Consider the following 13,113-nt stretch of genomic DNA (forward strand, 5'->3'; position numbering starts at 1 on the left):
CGTTACTGCAAGTCAAGGGAGCGATGGCTTTCTATGAAAAAGTCGTTTTTGATAGCGGTTTAGTATACTAGGAAATTAGAATTGTAACACCCACAAAAATATTACTCACTTCTCGAGGAGATCAGTTAAAAGATCTGCTTAAAACTGAATAAATCCTTTTTTTTAACCTAGTATTAATGTAAAACATGTAAAACTCTATATCAAATCTAATTTGGTTAGAGATAGATCATTTTTTTGGTTTGTCCTTTTACCACAATTTGGAGTCGAGGCTTTTATTTTCTATAAAAGCTCAGCGGAAGTCAGCTGTCATTGGTGGTCATTTAAAGATGGCGGAGTGCTTGGCTGCACGTTTGGCCGCCCAGGAGGAGCAAATTTTGCTCCTCACCAGGGAAATATCCACGCTCCGGGATGGACTGGGTCAAGGTCTAGACGCCGCCGGTCTCGCGGTGGTCTCTCCGGAGCTGGAGAACCTGCGGACGGAGAATGAGAAGCTCAGGTATCGGCTGCTGCACCTCCGGCGGGGTCTTCAGGCGGAGTTGGAGCTGGAGGAGGCGCGGGGCAAGAGGCAACAAGGAGCCAAGTGTGACAAAGCTCCGCAGAAAAATACCACCAAACCTCAGCAGACAAACAACCGAGCTGACAATAACAAGGTAATTATACAGACCGGTGTAGTTTAAATCGTTTTTTTTGTAATATGAGTAAGCTGTGAGCCGTAGTAGTCCTGTGTCGTTATGAGTAGCGGGCCTCTGTCCCGTGAAATGGCAAGCTATGCTACCCCATTTCCAGAAATAGCAACCCTAGTCAAGCCCATGTGTTTGCACTCTTTAAGCGGTGAATAGGCTGATAATGTGGCTTGGCAGAAATCGTGATAAGAGGACATTGCAGGTTTGAAGAAGCACACTCTTTTCTGATTAACAGGTGGCAACTGTGAGTACAAAAACAGGTGATGGGAACAAGAAAGGGAAGAAACACGACAAGGTGCAAGGAGATGGAGGCATGAAAGAGGTGCTGATCACAGGACCTGCAAGTTATCCTGTTCATCCAAACGCTGATACCAAAGTGTGGACAATTTCTTGACTTCGATTGTTTTTATTTTATTTTTTATCTGCTTCAGCTGAGTCCCTGGCCTGAATACATTGCAGAGCGTCTCAGTCTTTATGAGGAACTAAAGAGAGAGAGCGATGCCCTGCAGTCAAAAAAAGCTGCAGACCGTAAGCCCATTACAGTGGAGCTCCCAGATGGGAGAAAGGTGGAGGGCAAAGCTTGGGTCACTACTCCATATCAGCTGGCCTGTAATATCAGGTTAGTACCACTGATTTCATCACTAATAATCAGCTAATAATTGTGTTACTTAATGTGGGTATTTACTAATAATAACAACAGAGAATGTTGCCTCTGTGTTCTTTATGCTTTTTTTCTGCAAATATTCTTAATTCTCATGCTTTATCATAATGAGAGAAACCGCTGACACAGATTTGCATTTGTCTTTCAGTCAGGGTCTTGCTGACAATGCTGTGATTTCTCGGGTAAATGGGGAACTGTGGGATCTGGACAGGCCTCTTGAGCAGGACTGCTCACTTGAGATCTTGCGCTTTGACAATGAGGACGCTCAGGCTGTGAGTACTCTTAAACCTTTAAAGTTGTCAATAATTATTTAATATTGTTTGTAAATACAGAATTTGGCGGGACACAACATAAATGCACTGCAAATCAGTTTCTGAGATCATTCAATGAATTTTATTCTTAAATATTTTCAATATTGTACAAAACAAACTTATGAGGGCATCCATAAACATACACTGAGTTACTGTAACTACTTTTTTTTTTTTTCTCACAAGAATGTTAATGTTATTTAATCCCTAGGTGTATTGGCATTCCAGTGCTCACATCCTGGGGGAGGCAATGGAGCGCTTTTATGGGGGTTGTTTATGTTATGGACCTCCCATAGAAAACGGTTTCTACTACGACATGTTCCTGGATGGACAAAAGTGAGCAAGTATTGCCATTAATAGCTCAATATTTCCATACATTTTTTTTTTTTTGTATTCGAGTTTGAATGTTCTGGTATGGCATTTTGGCATTAATCATGCCAATAATCATCATTATTCATGTGTATGCATTTGAGATTTTTATTATAGACTGGTGGTCCACAGCATCCTCATGTCAGACTTGACTAACCTTGAGTCCCTTAATATAAGGAGCTTGAAATGAAAAGCGGCTAGACTTCTTTGAGTTTCTTGAAGACGTTTCACCTCTCACCTGAGAAGCTGCTTCAGTTCTAAGACCAGTTGGTGGAGAGTTCCAGATTTTAAGCGCTATTGGGAGTTGTCCCTTAAGAGGATTGTTGGCCCAGTATTGATCATGTGCCTAATCACATGAGCCAAGGTGTGGGTCATTATCAGCAGAGGTTGCAGGTGAAACCACTGCGAGACCTTGCCTCACCCTATCATGTGACTTATTGAGATCAATTGACACAAGATGTGAGTGGGCGTCTGGGAAGGGATCTCAAAACTGGATTATAGGTTACAGACGGTTGGTGTCATAAGCCACCCCCTCTGTTCAAGGATGGTTGTTCACAGTGGACATAGATGGCTTCTTTCACTCCTCTTTTACACAATCTGTCTTTGTCCAAAATGAAAACATTGGCATCCTCAAAGGAGTGATCTTTATCCTTCAGATGCAGATGTACAGCTGAGTCTTGTCCTGTTGAGGTGGCTCTTCTTGTTGTGCCATGGGTTTATAGAGTGGCTGTTTGGTTTCTCCAATGTAGAGGTCTGAGCACTCCTTGCTGCACTGCACAGCATATACACTATGTTGTTTAGTATGTGTTTGGGTGTTTTGTCCTTGGGATGAACCTGTTTTTGTCTGAGTGTGTGGCTGTGTCTGAAGTACACTGGGATGTTGTGCTTGGAGAAGATTCTCGTGTGTGTGTGCCTTCATTTTCCCTTCTGGCTTAGAGGAAACGTTTTCTGCCTGGTGTTGCAGGGTCCTGATTACTCAAAGTTTGTGTTCGAGAGGGGGGTTTCTGGTAAACATCAATGCTGCACTCCTCAATGCATTCTCCTCAATGTGCACATCGAGGAGTCCTTTGTATCTTCCCAGATGAACTTAATTTTCCCATCTACTGACTTGATGTGAGCTGTGATGGTTTCTACTTCTTGGGTTTTGATTTTGACCCACATGTCATCCAGATTACTGTGCCAGTTGGCTGTCCCTTTCCCTAGAGTCCTTTTTAATATGTTTGCTGTTTCCAGAGGTGTGTCCAGCATGGAGTTTGGGGACCTGGAATCTTTATGTAAAGCTGTGGTGAAGGAAAAACAGCCCTTTGAGAGACTTGAAGTCAGCAAGGAGACACTACTAAAAATGTTTAAGGTGAGTGAAAGAGGTAAGACTGGTGTCTTCTGCTTCTGCTTAGACTTATATATCTTACTAACCCCAACCGTTTCCATCTTCCAGTACAACAAATTTAAATGCCGCATTCTCAATGAGAAAGTCACCACCCCAACTACTACAGTCTATAGGTAAGATGTTTATTTTTAACTTGAACTGCTGTGTTTTTGAAATGTCCACTGTGTTACTGTTATTATTTTTAAAGTTTTATTTTCTTGTAATGCTAACTGTTGTAAGTCACAATTCTTTGATAGATGTGGACCCTTGATTGACCTGTGCAGAGGTCCACATGTCAGACATACAGGCAAGATCAAGGCCATGAAGATCTACAAGGTATTTCCAACTCCATATTTTTGTTCTTGGACTCTAGTAGAGATCTTTGCATGCTTCACAGTTAAAAATAAGATCTGAGATTGTCTGAGATCAACCAAGCCTTTCCCTTCAAGTCCGTTTTCATCTAATTCACAGTTTTGTAAAGAACAGAAGGTTTTAACAGCAAAATCTTTATGCCCAAGATGACTATAGCAAGAATACACCCTCTACAGCATCACACTGGTGCTGTGTTCCAGATACCTTGGAACTGGGATGTCAGAACTTGTTAGCGGATTCCAGAAAAAAGCGAGGAAAATCAAGATTTGTTTTGGTTCTTAGTAAGGTAGAGCAATGCAGCACTATGCTGCTGCACATTCGTAGATGGAACCCGATCAATGCTCTGGGTAAGTCGCAAATAAATAACAGTGACTGTATAGATTAAGTTTTACTACCCTTTATGGGCAGTCCTGCCATCTTGGCTTGATAGCTCTGGGCTGCTGAGTCTGCTCTGACTTTCTGAGTAGGAAATTGGACTTGAGAGGGCGCTTTAGAATCAAATTCCAACTGGGAATATAGAATGCACTATTTAGGTGCAAAGTAGGAAAAAAATCCTGTCTGACACCAAAGATTTGGAGGGATTACTTGTATGCAAACTGTAGGGATTTTTCAAAATGTTGTCATAGGCTTAAGCACCTAACAAACTGAGTCAAAAAGCATTTTTAATTCTGTCATCAGAACTCTTCCACCTACTGGGAGGGACGCTCTGACATGGAGACTCTGCAGAGGCTCTATGGGATATCCTTCCCAGACTCAAAGATGTTGAAGGAATGGGAACGTTTTCAGGAGGAGGCCAAGAACAGAGACCATCGCAAGATTGGAAAAGTGAGTCATTGTAGGCAGTAGTGTTTTAGCATGCCTAGTTGACTCAGGCCTAAAACCAAATCCTAAACCCAGTACTAAGTGCAATTTAATTTGTAATTATGTAATGTGATGGCAAACAGATCCACTTTCAGGTTTTTGTAGAAGTTTTTCTTCACTAGTTTGTTTCGGTGGTTCTATAGACGTGTCAAAACACTGAAACAAACCTGGACCAACACTACAAGCATTAACTGTGAACATGCACACAAGAAATGGGAAATGAAATGCATTTATTTGAGAGGTTGAAGAGGAGTTCTCTTGTTATGTAATCCAGCAAGCAGAACTCATTGCCAAACCGATTTCTCAGCTTCTCTATATTTTCAGTGCCATACAAGACTGATCGAATGTGAGGTTTCTCACTTGAAAACCAGATCGCCTGTTGCTGCTATGTACCAGCTGAGGGCACTGTGTTTCCTCACATTGGCACATTCAGAACAAGTGTGAGTGAGTCATCAGAGCGCCCCAGGTGGTTACCCAGCATGGGAGACACAGACGGCAACACCTCAATCAGCACTTATTACAACGCAGTTTCCATATTAAACACAAGCTATAAGGCTGTCAAAGCCAGTTGGAGGGAGGCGGCAAAAGTGATATGTTGTGTTTAAAGACGGTGTTCGGTGGTATTTTTCTAATTTGACACCCCCCCCTTTTCTTTTTTTATTTTTATAGTTCAGCATGGACCCAGTACATTTTAAATCTCTTACTACAGTCTATTCTTGTAATGCAGTAGCTGGTCTTAATGTGTTAATTTAACAAAACTCTTCAAATATGTTTTGGCACACATAGAGATGAGGGTGTGTATCTGTGTGTGTTTTTTCATAAGAAACCATTCCTTTAATCCTTTGCATGATTTGAATTTCAAATTGGTCTGTAATTGGGGTCTTTCTAGAAGTAAGTGCCAAGAAACTGAAATCTCACAGCCTCTTTTCAAAGGAAAGTGCAAAGTTTATTGTCATTAATACAATATTTATTCAATTGGATTTAACAGTGCTTACCATAGTGATTAAATTGTGTCTTAAGTCTTTTTGATAAAAGTTTATTCTGTTCTCTTGTTAGGTTGTGGGCAGTCATTCACTGACAGATGGTCTGCTGTGCATGGAGTTTATTCCTGGCTGTACCTGCAGATAATGATGATATGAAATCATTTTTATAATTGTCTGCTTCACAGGACCAAGAGCTCTTCTTCTTCCATGATCTCAGCCCAGGCAGTTGTTTCTTCATGCCACGGGGAGCTTGCATCTACCACACACTGACAGAATTCATCAGGGTAGGAGATACAGCCAAATGCTTATTTTATCTCCAATATCTTTATCATTTTGAGAAAATGTTATAGGAACATTCAGATAATATTAACTGAATATCAGTATTACAAGCTCAGTAGATGTGAAGCAGTGTTTAAGGTCAATGCTTGGATCATTACTGTTTGTGTATAATTGTATGCCTCAGATCCAGAGTATTCATATATACATTGTTTTCATATTACACTGTGTCGACTTTTAGGATCGTTTGTCTCAGTAAAGTTTTGGTTGGAAGGACTTTACTGAACCACAGAAACCCTTACAATCATTTTACAGTCCATGACGACTGTGCTTTGCATTTTCAGAGTAGCAATCGTGATTGCCTTCTCAATGGCTTGCAGACCACTCGCTGTGACTTTTCCAATCACAGAAGCTCAAAAATAAGTAGCGTAACTGTTAGGTCTGCACTTTGCAGGCCCCACTGGTTTAGAGACTTATTCCCATGAACAACGCAAGACAGAGCTCGATCCATTTTAACTTGCAAGGGGAGCAGATTGGACCAGGGTCTTGGAGCTGCAAGCTCCTCACCTGGTCCCAGACAACTCCAAAGAGCCAGCCTCCCCTGCAGCCTTTTATTAACTCTGTGGTCACACAAACATCTCATTAATCATGCAACAGATAAAACACTCACATGTGAACATGTGTCATGTGTGTCTGCAAAAGAGAACATCTGATGTGTGTCTATGAGCATGTGATGTGATCGGTGATATGTGTATGTGTGTCTGTGTAGGAAACAGAAGTCAGCATTCATGCTAAAGATCTAATCGTCCTGTTAACGATCTAATCATCTTGCACAATGACAATCATATTTATCCACAATTCTCTAACAGTAACACCAAGTGAAAAGCTTTGTTCAGCTTTGTTCATCAATACCTCAGAGCTTCAGAAAACTTTGGTTGGACCCTGACAGTGCGTAATCTGAAATGTGGCCTGGTCCTTATGAAGGCCCTTTTACCTAAATATAGGTCAAACTGAATGGTACATAAACTCTTTAATTCTGAACATTTTGGGAAGATGTGTGAAATGCAAATAAAAATAGAATACAGTCTTTTGCAAGCCCGTATTGTATTCACAATATATCATTGACGACATATCCAATTGTTAAATTGAGACCTCCTTACTATTTCATGAAAAATATTTGCTCAATTTAAATTTAAGCAACAAGTGTCAAAAGGTGGGAAAACAAAGTGGTCAAAAAAAAAGAGCTGGGTGAATATTTTGCAACTAGTTAACTGACAACAGTAAGAGAATCTTGGAGCAACAGAGTTCCTCAGAAGTAAACAATTTCAAAATGATTTTCTCCAACAACAAATTGCAAAGACTTTGAGTATCTAATCTGCAGCGCATAATATCAGAAGATTGAGTCTGTTAGTCTGGAGACTTTTCTGTATGCAAGGGACTGAGGCATGTTGATGCCATCAAATTCAAAATGAGACGGTATTTTTTTTTTTTTTTTTTTTTTTGAAAGTGGTACGTTTTCTCAGTTTCTACATTGTACTACCATACAGATAGTTGGGTTTTGTTTAAATTTTACACAGCTTCCCAACATTTTGGAATTGGGGTTGTACATTTAGTTGAAGATAATAGCTGTATCCAGTCCTCTCTGCACATGTTGTCAAAGTAGGAAAATTAATAGTACTTTTGAAGCTGCAGATTCTCTACATTTGGAAGTTCTCAAAAGGTCTTTAAAGTTCAGTCTTCAGATTTCAGCGTAACTTCAACTGCTCAGACAAGTTCACTGACTCTACAGGAACTTGTCTCCGTGGTGTATTTGGAAAGACATGCTAACATCTTGAAGACTTTCGCAGCACACACCCCCAAACCAAGCCATGCCAAGACAAACTCATACATTGCACAGACAGGGTGTAAGATCATTATCACATCACTTATAGCTGTTAAAACTGCAGAGAAAATTATACCAGCATGCTATGCATTTCCCTTTCCAAGATCTCACCAAAACATTTAATAGTCAGAAGTTACTTTGCAGGGAACCCAGCTCATGACTGAAGTGTCATGAGTATTTCAGTACATGCACTCATTTATTTCCAGGTTTTGAAATTCTCCATTTTCTGGTAAATAATACTAGGAAAGCTGAGTGAGCAAGCATTTTCTTTTTCAGCAACTTCCTTTTTGGTATTCACAGTTTTGCACATTGACAGAAATTCTTCCAGTTAGTGTCTTTGTACTGTTGGCTGCTAAACAGCTCAACAGCCTGTTAAATGTTTTGCTTAATGGCAACAAATGGATAAATACAGCCCACACAATGTGATTTCCATTGTTGCAGCTTAAGGTTGCATGCTAGAAGTCATGATTCAGTTGAGTACCTGTGCAGCCTAAATGGTGTGTTTAGCCAATGTGGTTTGTTGTTTTTCTAGGATGAGTACTGGAGAAGAGGCTTTCAGGAAGTAGCCTCCCCCAACATTTATAACAGCAAACTGTGGGAGACATCTGGCCACTGGCAGCACTACAGCGAAAATATGTTCTCCTTCTCCGTGGAAGATGACATATTTGCTCTGAAGCCAATGAACTGCCCCGGGCACTGGTAAATGTAGAGCTCTCAGGAAAGAAATACTGTTTTGTTTTTTTTGTTTTTTTTTGTTTTCCTTCTCAATTTGTATATCAAAATCGCACACATTACTTCATACATATAAGTAATTTAATTTGGTTTTCCTGCAGTCTGATGTTCAGCCACAGGCCTCGCTCATGGCGAGAGCTTCCGCTGAGGCTGGCAGATTTTGGGGTCCTACACAGAAACGAGTTGTCAGGAACACTAACCGGGCTGACCAGAGTGCGCCGTTTCCAGCAAGATGACGCTCACATTTTCTGCACAATGGATCAGGTCACAACATCAGTAGTTTTTAACATTTCTGTGGGATGTTTTTTGCTTCTAACAAGATGTGAAAAACATCTTTTAAAAACACGTACCTGCTTATTATGAGTCATTTCCTAAATGCTGAGTCATGTGTGTATATATGTTTTTTTCAAACAGATCGAGTCAGAGATGAAGGGCTGTCTGGACTTCCTCCGCTGTGTTTACGATGTATTTGGATTCTCATTCCAGCTTCACCTCTCCACTCGCCCAGACAAGTATTTGGGTGACATTGCTGTGTGGAATCAAGCTGAGAAGGTAAACTGTGTCATGAGTCACAGTTTAAGTAGTTAATCGTGTGAAAAAGGGAAATCCAACTACTGAATTATAAATCTAAAGGGATAGCAGAGATTTAAGCAAATAAAAGCTCATGTTGACACAGAACTACTCTGGATGATAGTATCGGTCTCCTGCCATGTAATTATGCAGTAGTAGTGTCAAATCTGTGAAGTTTCATGATTGTCTGTGGGTGGTGTGTTGTCAAAAAAAGACATTACTCATTTTCTTGGCTTGATTCCTTCGAGTGTCCAGCTATAAATTGCATAAGAGCACCAATTAAAACTGAACTCTATACCCAAGTGTGACAAAACAAATTTCCCACGTGTGGGACTAATAAAGGTTATCTTATCTTATGGACTTTACTGTAGTTCTACTTGGCGTGATTTACAGTAATTGCCTTGTATTGTTTAAAGTACATGCTAACCTCTACCTCATACTTGACAGCAATTGGAAAACAGCCTGAATGAGTTTGGAGAGCCATGGAGACTGAACCCTGGTGACGGTGCTTTTTATGGACCCAAGGTTCTGAATGAATCTTTTTATTTCATTTTTTTTAAACTCCTTCCAAACACTGGCTCAGTTTGAATCTCCTTCTGTGGTCTGGAAAGAAGTATAATTCTTTCTGTGTTATTGCAGATTGACATTAAGATCAAAGATGCTATTGGACGTTACCACCAGTGTGCAACCATTCAGCTGGACTTCCAGCTGCCCATCCGCTTCAATCTGACCTTTGTGGGGTGAGTCACCTAATAAAAATATTGACACACTGCTGAGTCTGTGTGCTTTACAGCGCCAAGGATTACGCATTAAGCCCCTCCTGGATAAGATGTCTCAGCCTGTGCTGCTCTATGCAAATCTGAACTCATTGTGCAGGTGGCAGGCTATAGACTCACAGGGAACTTCAATTAATATACACACCGTGGGGAAAATTATACACGTGCTGTGCAGCAATAGACAGCAGGCAGTGCATGGATAAATGGTGTTTATAGTTGTATAGACGTCTGTGTCAGAAAAGTATTGTCTCTGGAAAGACAATGGGAAGGTATGAGAATGATTGCAGGGTTAATAATAAAAGAGTGCTTGACATTAAAACCAGTTTGAGCTGCTAAGTCAGTGTGTATATAACAATACATCAAAATGTTTTTATTCAACCATATTTAACATAAGTGTTTTTATTTTTGTTTCTTTTGCTACAATTACAGAAAAGATGGGGATGACAAATCCAGACCAGTCATTATCCATCGTGCCATTTTAGGCTCAGTGGAAAGGATGATTGCCATTCTGACAGAGAACTATGCAGGGAAATGGTAATGTGTTGTTTTGGTTACTTTTGTATTCAACACCCATTATTTTTGGTACTTTCTGTCACAATAGTGGATGCTCATATTAAACAAGGTTAAAATTTTAAATGGCAGTCCTGGTGAGCCAGCAGTTCAGTCTTCAAGCATTCAGTTGTCCTGTGGTGATCCCAGGCACACATCTGGCTGTAAGACCAGAAGCCCCACCTACCTGATGTTCAAACCAGCTATTTGTGAGATTGGGCCAATCTGGAGAGAGCTGTCTAAAAAGGAGGCAAAGGAGCTAAAACTGCTTATTTCAGGCAAATGATGATCATGAAGCCCAATTTTAGTTATGCAAAGCTATTTTACTAGAGTTCAAAATAGAGATGGCAATAAGCACAATGGGCCTACTAAAACTACTAACATACAGTGCTATTATGACCCACTGCTTTGATCTTTCTTTTATTTAGAAATATATTTTGGTCTTTATAATTATTGTAGGCATCTTGGCTTACTATAAAATTCTACCTGTATTGTCACTAACAGCTCTCCAACTATGGCATGATTTTTACCTCCTCAGATCATGATTTTAGCTCCTTTTTGTTGAGGAAACAGATCATGTCATGTTTCTATCGTTCACTATGTGAAAGTTGTAATACCCATGTTTCACCCTCCACCAGGCCTCTGTGGCTCTCTCCACGTCAGGTGATGTTAGTGCCTGTCAACCCATCCTGTGAGGATTACGCAAAGAAGGTATGACTTCCCCATTGTGGCCTTAGTCTCTGATTATTTCTTTCTTGTAATGCAGTAGTTAATGACAATAAGTATGGAAAGTTCTTGAAATGTACTGAACATTAACAAATACAATTTCTACATGTCAGGTGTGTAAGCAGTTTACAGAAGCTGGTTTTATGGCAGATGCTGATCTGGACTCCAGCTGCCTTCTAAACAAGAAAATCCGCAATGCTCAGCTGGCACAGTATAACTTCATTCTTGGTGAGGAAAAATAAAACCCCCAAGTTAGATCATTAAGTAACAAACTGTACAAAGGTGTGGTCTATAACGGGTAAATGAGGATGCTTGTACATTTGTAGTGAGTGAAAACTGTGTCCATAGTTTAACACGGTACAAAGTAAATTAAATTCTCCACAGTTCTTTGGATTTAGGCTATGTCAGTGTCTTCTGTCTCTTCATGTTTTCCCAAACTGAATCACTAATGTTGGTTCTGAGCCCTGTGGGGGCCAGGCCATCTGCTGCAGGACTCATTGTTCTTCTGGTCAGGAAAAGTGGTTCTTTGTCAGAATTCCTGAGGTCATAGTCTTGCTTCAGAATGAATTTGTGATGATCAGATCCTGCTTAATGGATAAGAATTCAAATAAAATGCCTGAAACTTTACTGTTCAAGTGCTAGAGACTTATGTGAGGGAGGTGCAGGGCATGTATGAGCACAGTGAGACCTTGGTGAGGTGTGCAGTAGGAGTAGGACAGATGTGTTTAAGATTGAGTGTGGGATTACATCAGGGATCAGCTCTGAGGCCCTTCTTGTTGTTATTGGTGATGGACATTTTATCAAATGAGGTCAGGCAGGAGTTTGACCTTTGTAACAGTAAAGATGCAAGGAAAGTAGAGGTAGTGAAGGGGGATGTGTTTAAATATCTGGGGTCAACTATTCAAAGCAATGGACAATACATAATACAAGTGAAGAAGAAAGTGCTGGCAGAGTTGAGGGAGTCGAGGGTCAGGGGTGATTTGTGGAAGGATATGTTTACAAGATGTTAGTGAGAGCTGCCATTTTGTGTGGTTTGGAGATGGTGGCCCAAAAAAAAAAAAGATAGGAAGCTAAGCTGGAGGCAGTCGAGTCAAGATTTCAAGTGGGAGTGACCAGGATGGACAAGATTAGAAATGTGTACAACAAAGGAACAGCTCAAATTGAACGGTTTGGAAAGAAAGTTAAAGATTGAAGGTTAAGATGATTTGGACATTCTCAGAGGAGGGATAGTGGATACATTATCAAAGGGTGTTTGAATATGGAGCTAACAGGAAGGAGAAAAGAGGTGTGTCACAGAAGATTTTTGGATGTAGTGAAGGAAGAGAATAAGTGAAAATCTGTCAAAGTCATCAAAATAAACATTCTTAATTGATTGATTAGAAGCCAAACAGACCTCCAAGCTGGTTAACCACCAACAGCTGACAAATTCAGCACGCAAAGTGGGAGTGTGTGGTGAAACTTGGCCCGTGTAAAGTTGTTGTTGTCTTGTGTCTTGGCAGTGGTTGGAGAGAAGGAGAAGATGACTAACAGTGTCAATGTGCGCACAAGGGACAACAAAGTCCACGGAGAACTACCGGTGTCCGAGGTGATGGCACGCCTGACCCTGCTCAAACAGTCTCGCTGTCAAAATGCAGAAGAGGAGTTCTGATCTAGGCACAGCTTGGATTTTAATACTTCAAACATGAAACGGCAACAAGGGACACAAGATGGTTTTTGGGAAAGTGCAGACAAAATAAACTGATACTCTGTAAGTGGATGTAATGACTGGGCCTGCACAACTACTCTGCAGTGCTCTTGTGATCGTCAGTGAACGGGGGAAAACTGTAGGTAGCGTGGGTTTGAAATTATGTCAAGGTAATCTAAGTGTATCTCAAGAAAAGTTACTCAATAACTTAAGGAAACGACGTGAAGACATGAAAGTTGTGTGAATTTTACACTAATCTATTTTCACCAAGATCTGCCTGGAAATTCAGGAATAATAATAAAAAAATTCTCCAAA

At 40.5% G+C, this 13,113-nt stretch overlaps 1 protein-coding gene across 1 annotated transcript; it reads left to right on the plus strand.

The window, feature by feature from the left end:
* The first annotated feature begins 317 nt into the window (after positions 1 to 317).
* Positions 318 to 13,113, plus strand: tars3 (threonyl-tRNA synthetase 3). Its single transcript, XM_082533190.1, has 19 exons — positions 318 to 650; positions 919 to 1,005; positions 1,115 to 1,302; positions 1,493 to 1,616; positions 1,864 to 1,988; positions 3,255 to 3,372; positions 3,457 to 3,521; positions 3,645 to 3,723; positions 4,438 to 4,584; positions 5,789 to 5,887; positions 8,294 to 8,460; positions 8,595 to 8,757; positions 8,908 to 9,045; positions 9,511 to 9,588; positions 9,703 to 9,803; positions 10,269 to 10,373; positions 11,027 to 11,099; positions 11,228 to 11,342; positions 12,614 to 13,113. Exons 1-19 carry the CDS (start codon positions 327 to 329, stop codon positions 12,760 to 12,762), a joined length of 2,445 nt encoding a protein of 814 aa, XP_082389316.1. The 5' UTR covers positions 318 to 326; the 3' UTR covers positions 12,763 to 13,113.

Source organism: Aulonocara stuartgranti, assembly GCF_965226115.1.
Source record: "Aulonocara stuartgranti genome assembly, chromosome: 1".
NCBI lineage: Eukaryota > Metazoa > Chordata > Actinopteri > Cichliformes > Cichlidae > Aulonocara > Aulonocara stuartgranti.

Bases quoted from the DNA above. Each gene is read 5' to 3' on its own strand.
- tars3 (XM_082533190.1), top strand. From the start codon at position 327: ATGGCGGAGTGCTTGGCTGCACGTTTGGCCGCCCAGGAGGAGCAAATT. The intron at 5,888-8,293 runs GTAGGAGATACA...TTGTTTTTCTAG, and splicing joins CACTGACAGAATTCATCAGG to GATGAGTACTGGAGAAGAGG. The intron at 10,374-11,026 runs GTAATGTGTTGT...ACCCTCCACCAG, and splicing joins GAGAACTATGCAGGGAAATG to GCCTCTGTGGCTCTCTCCAC.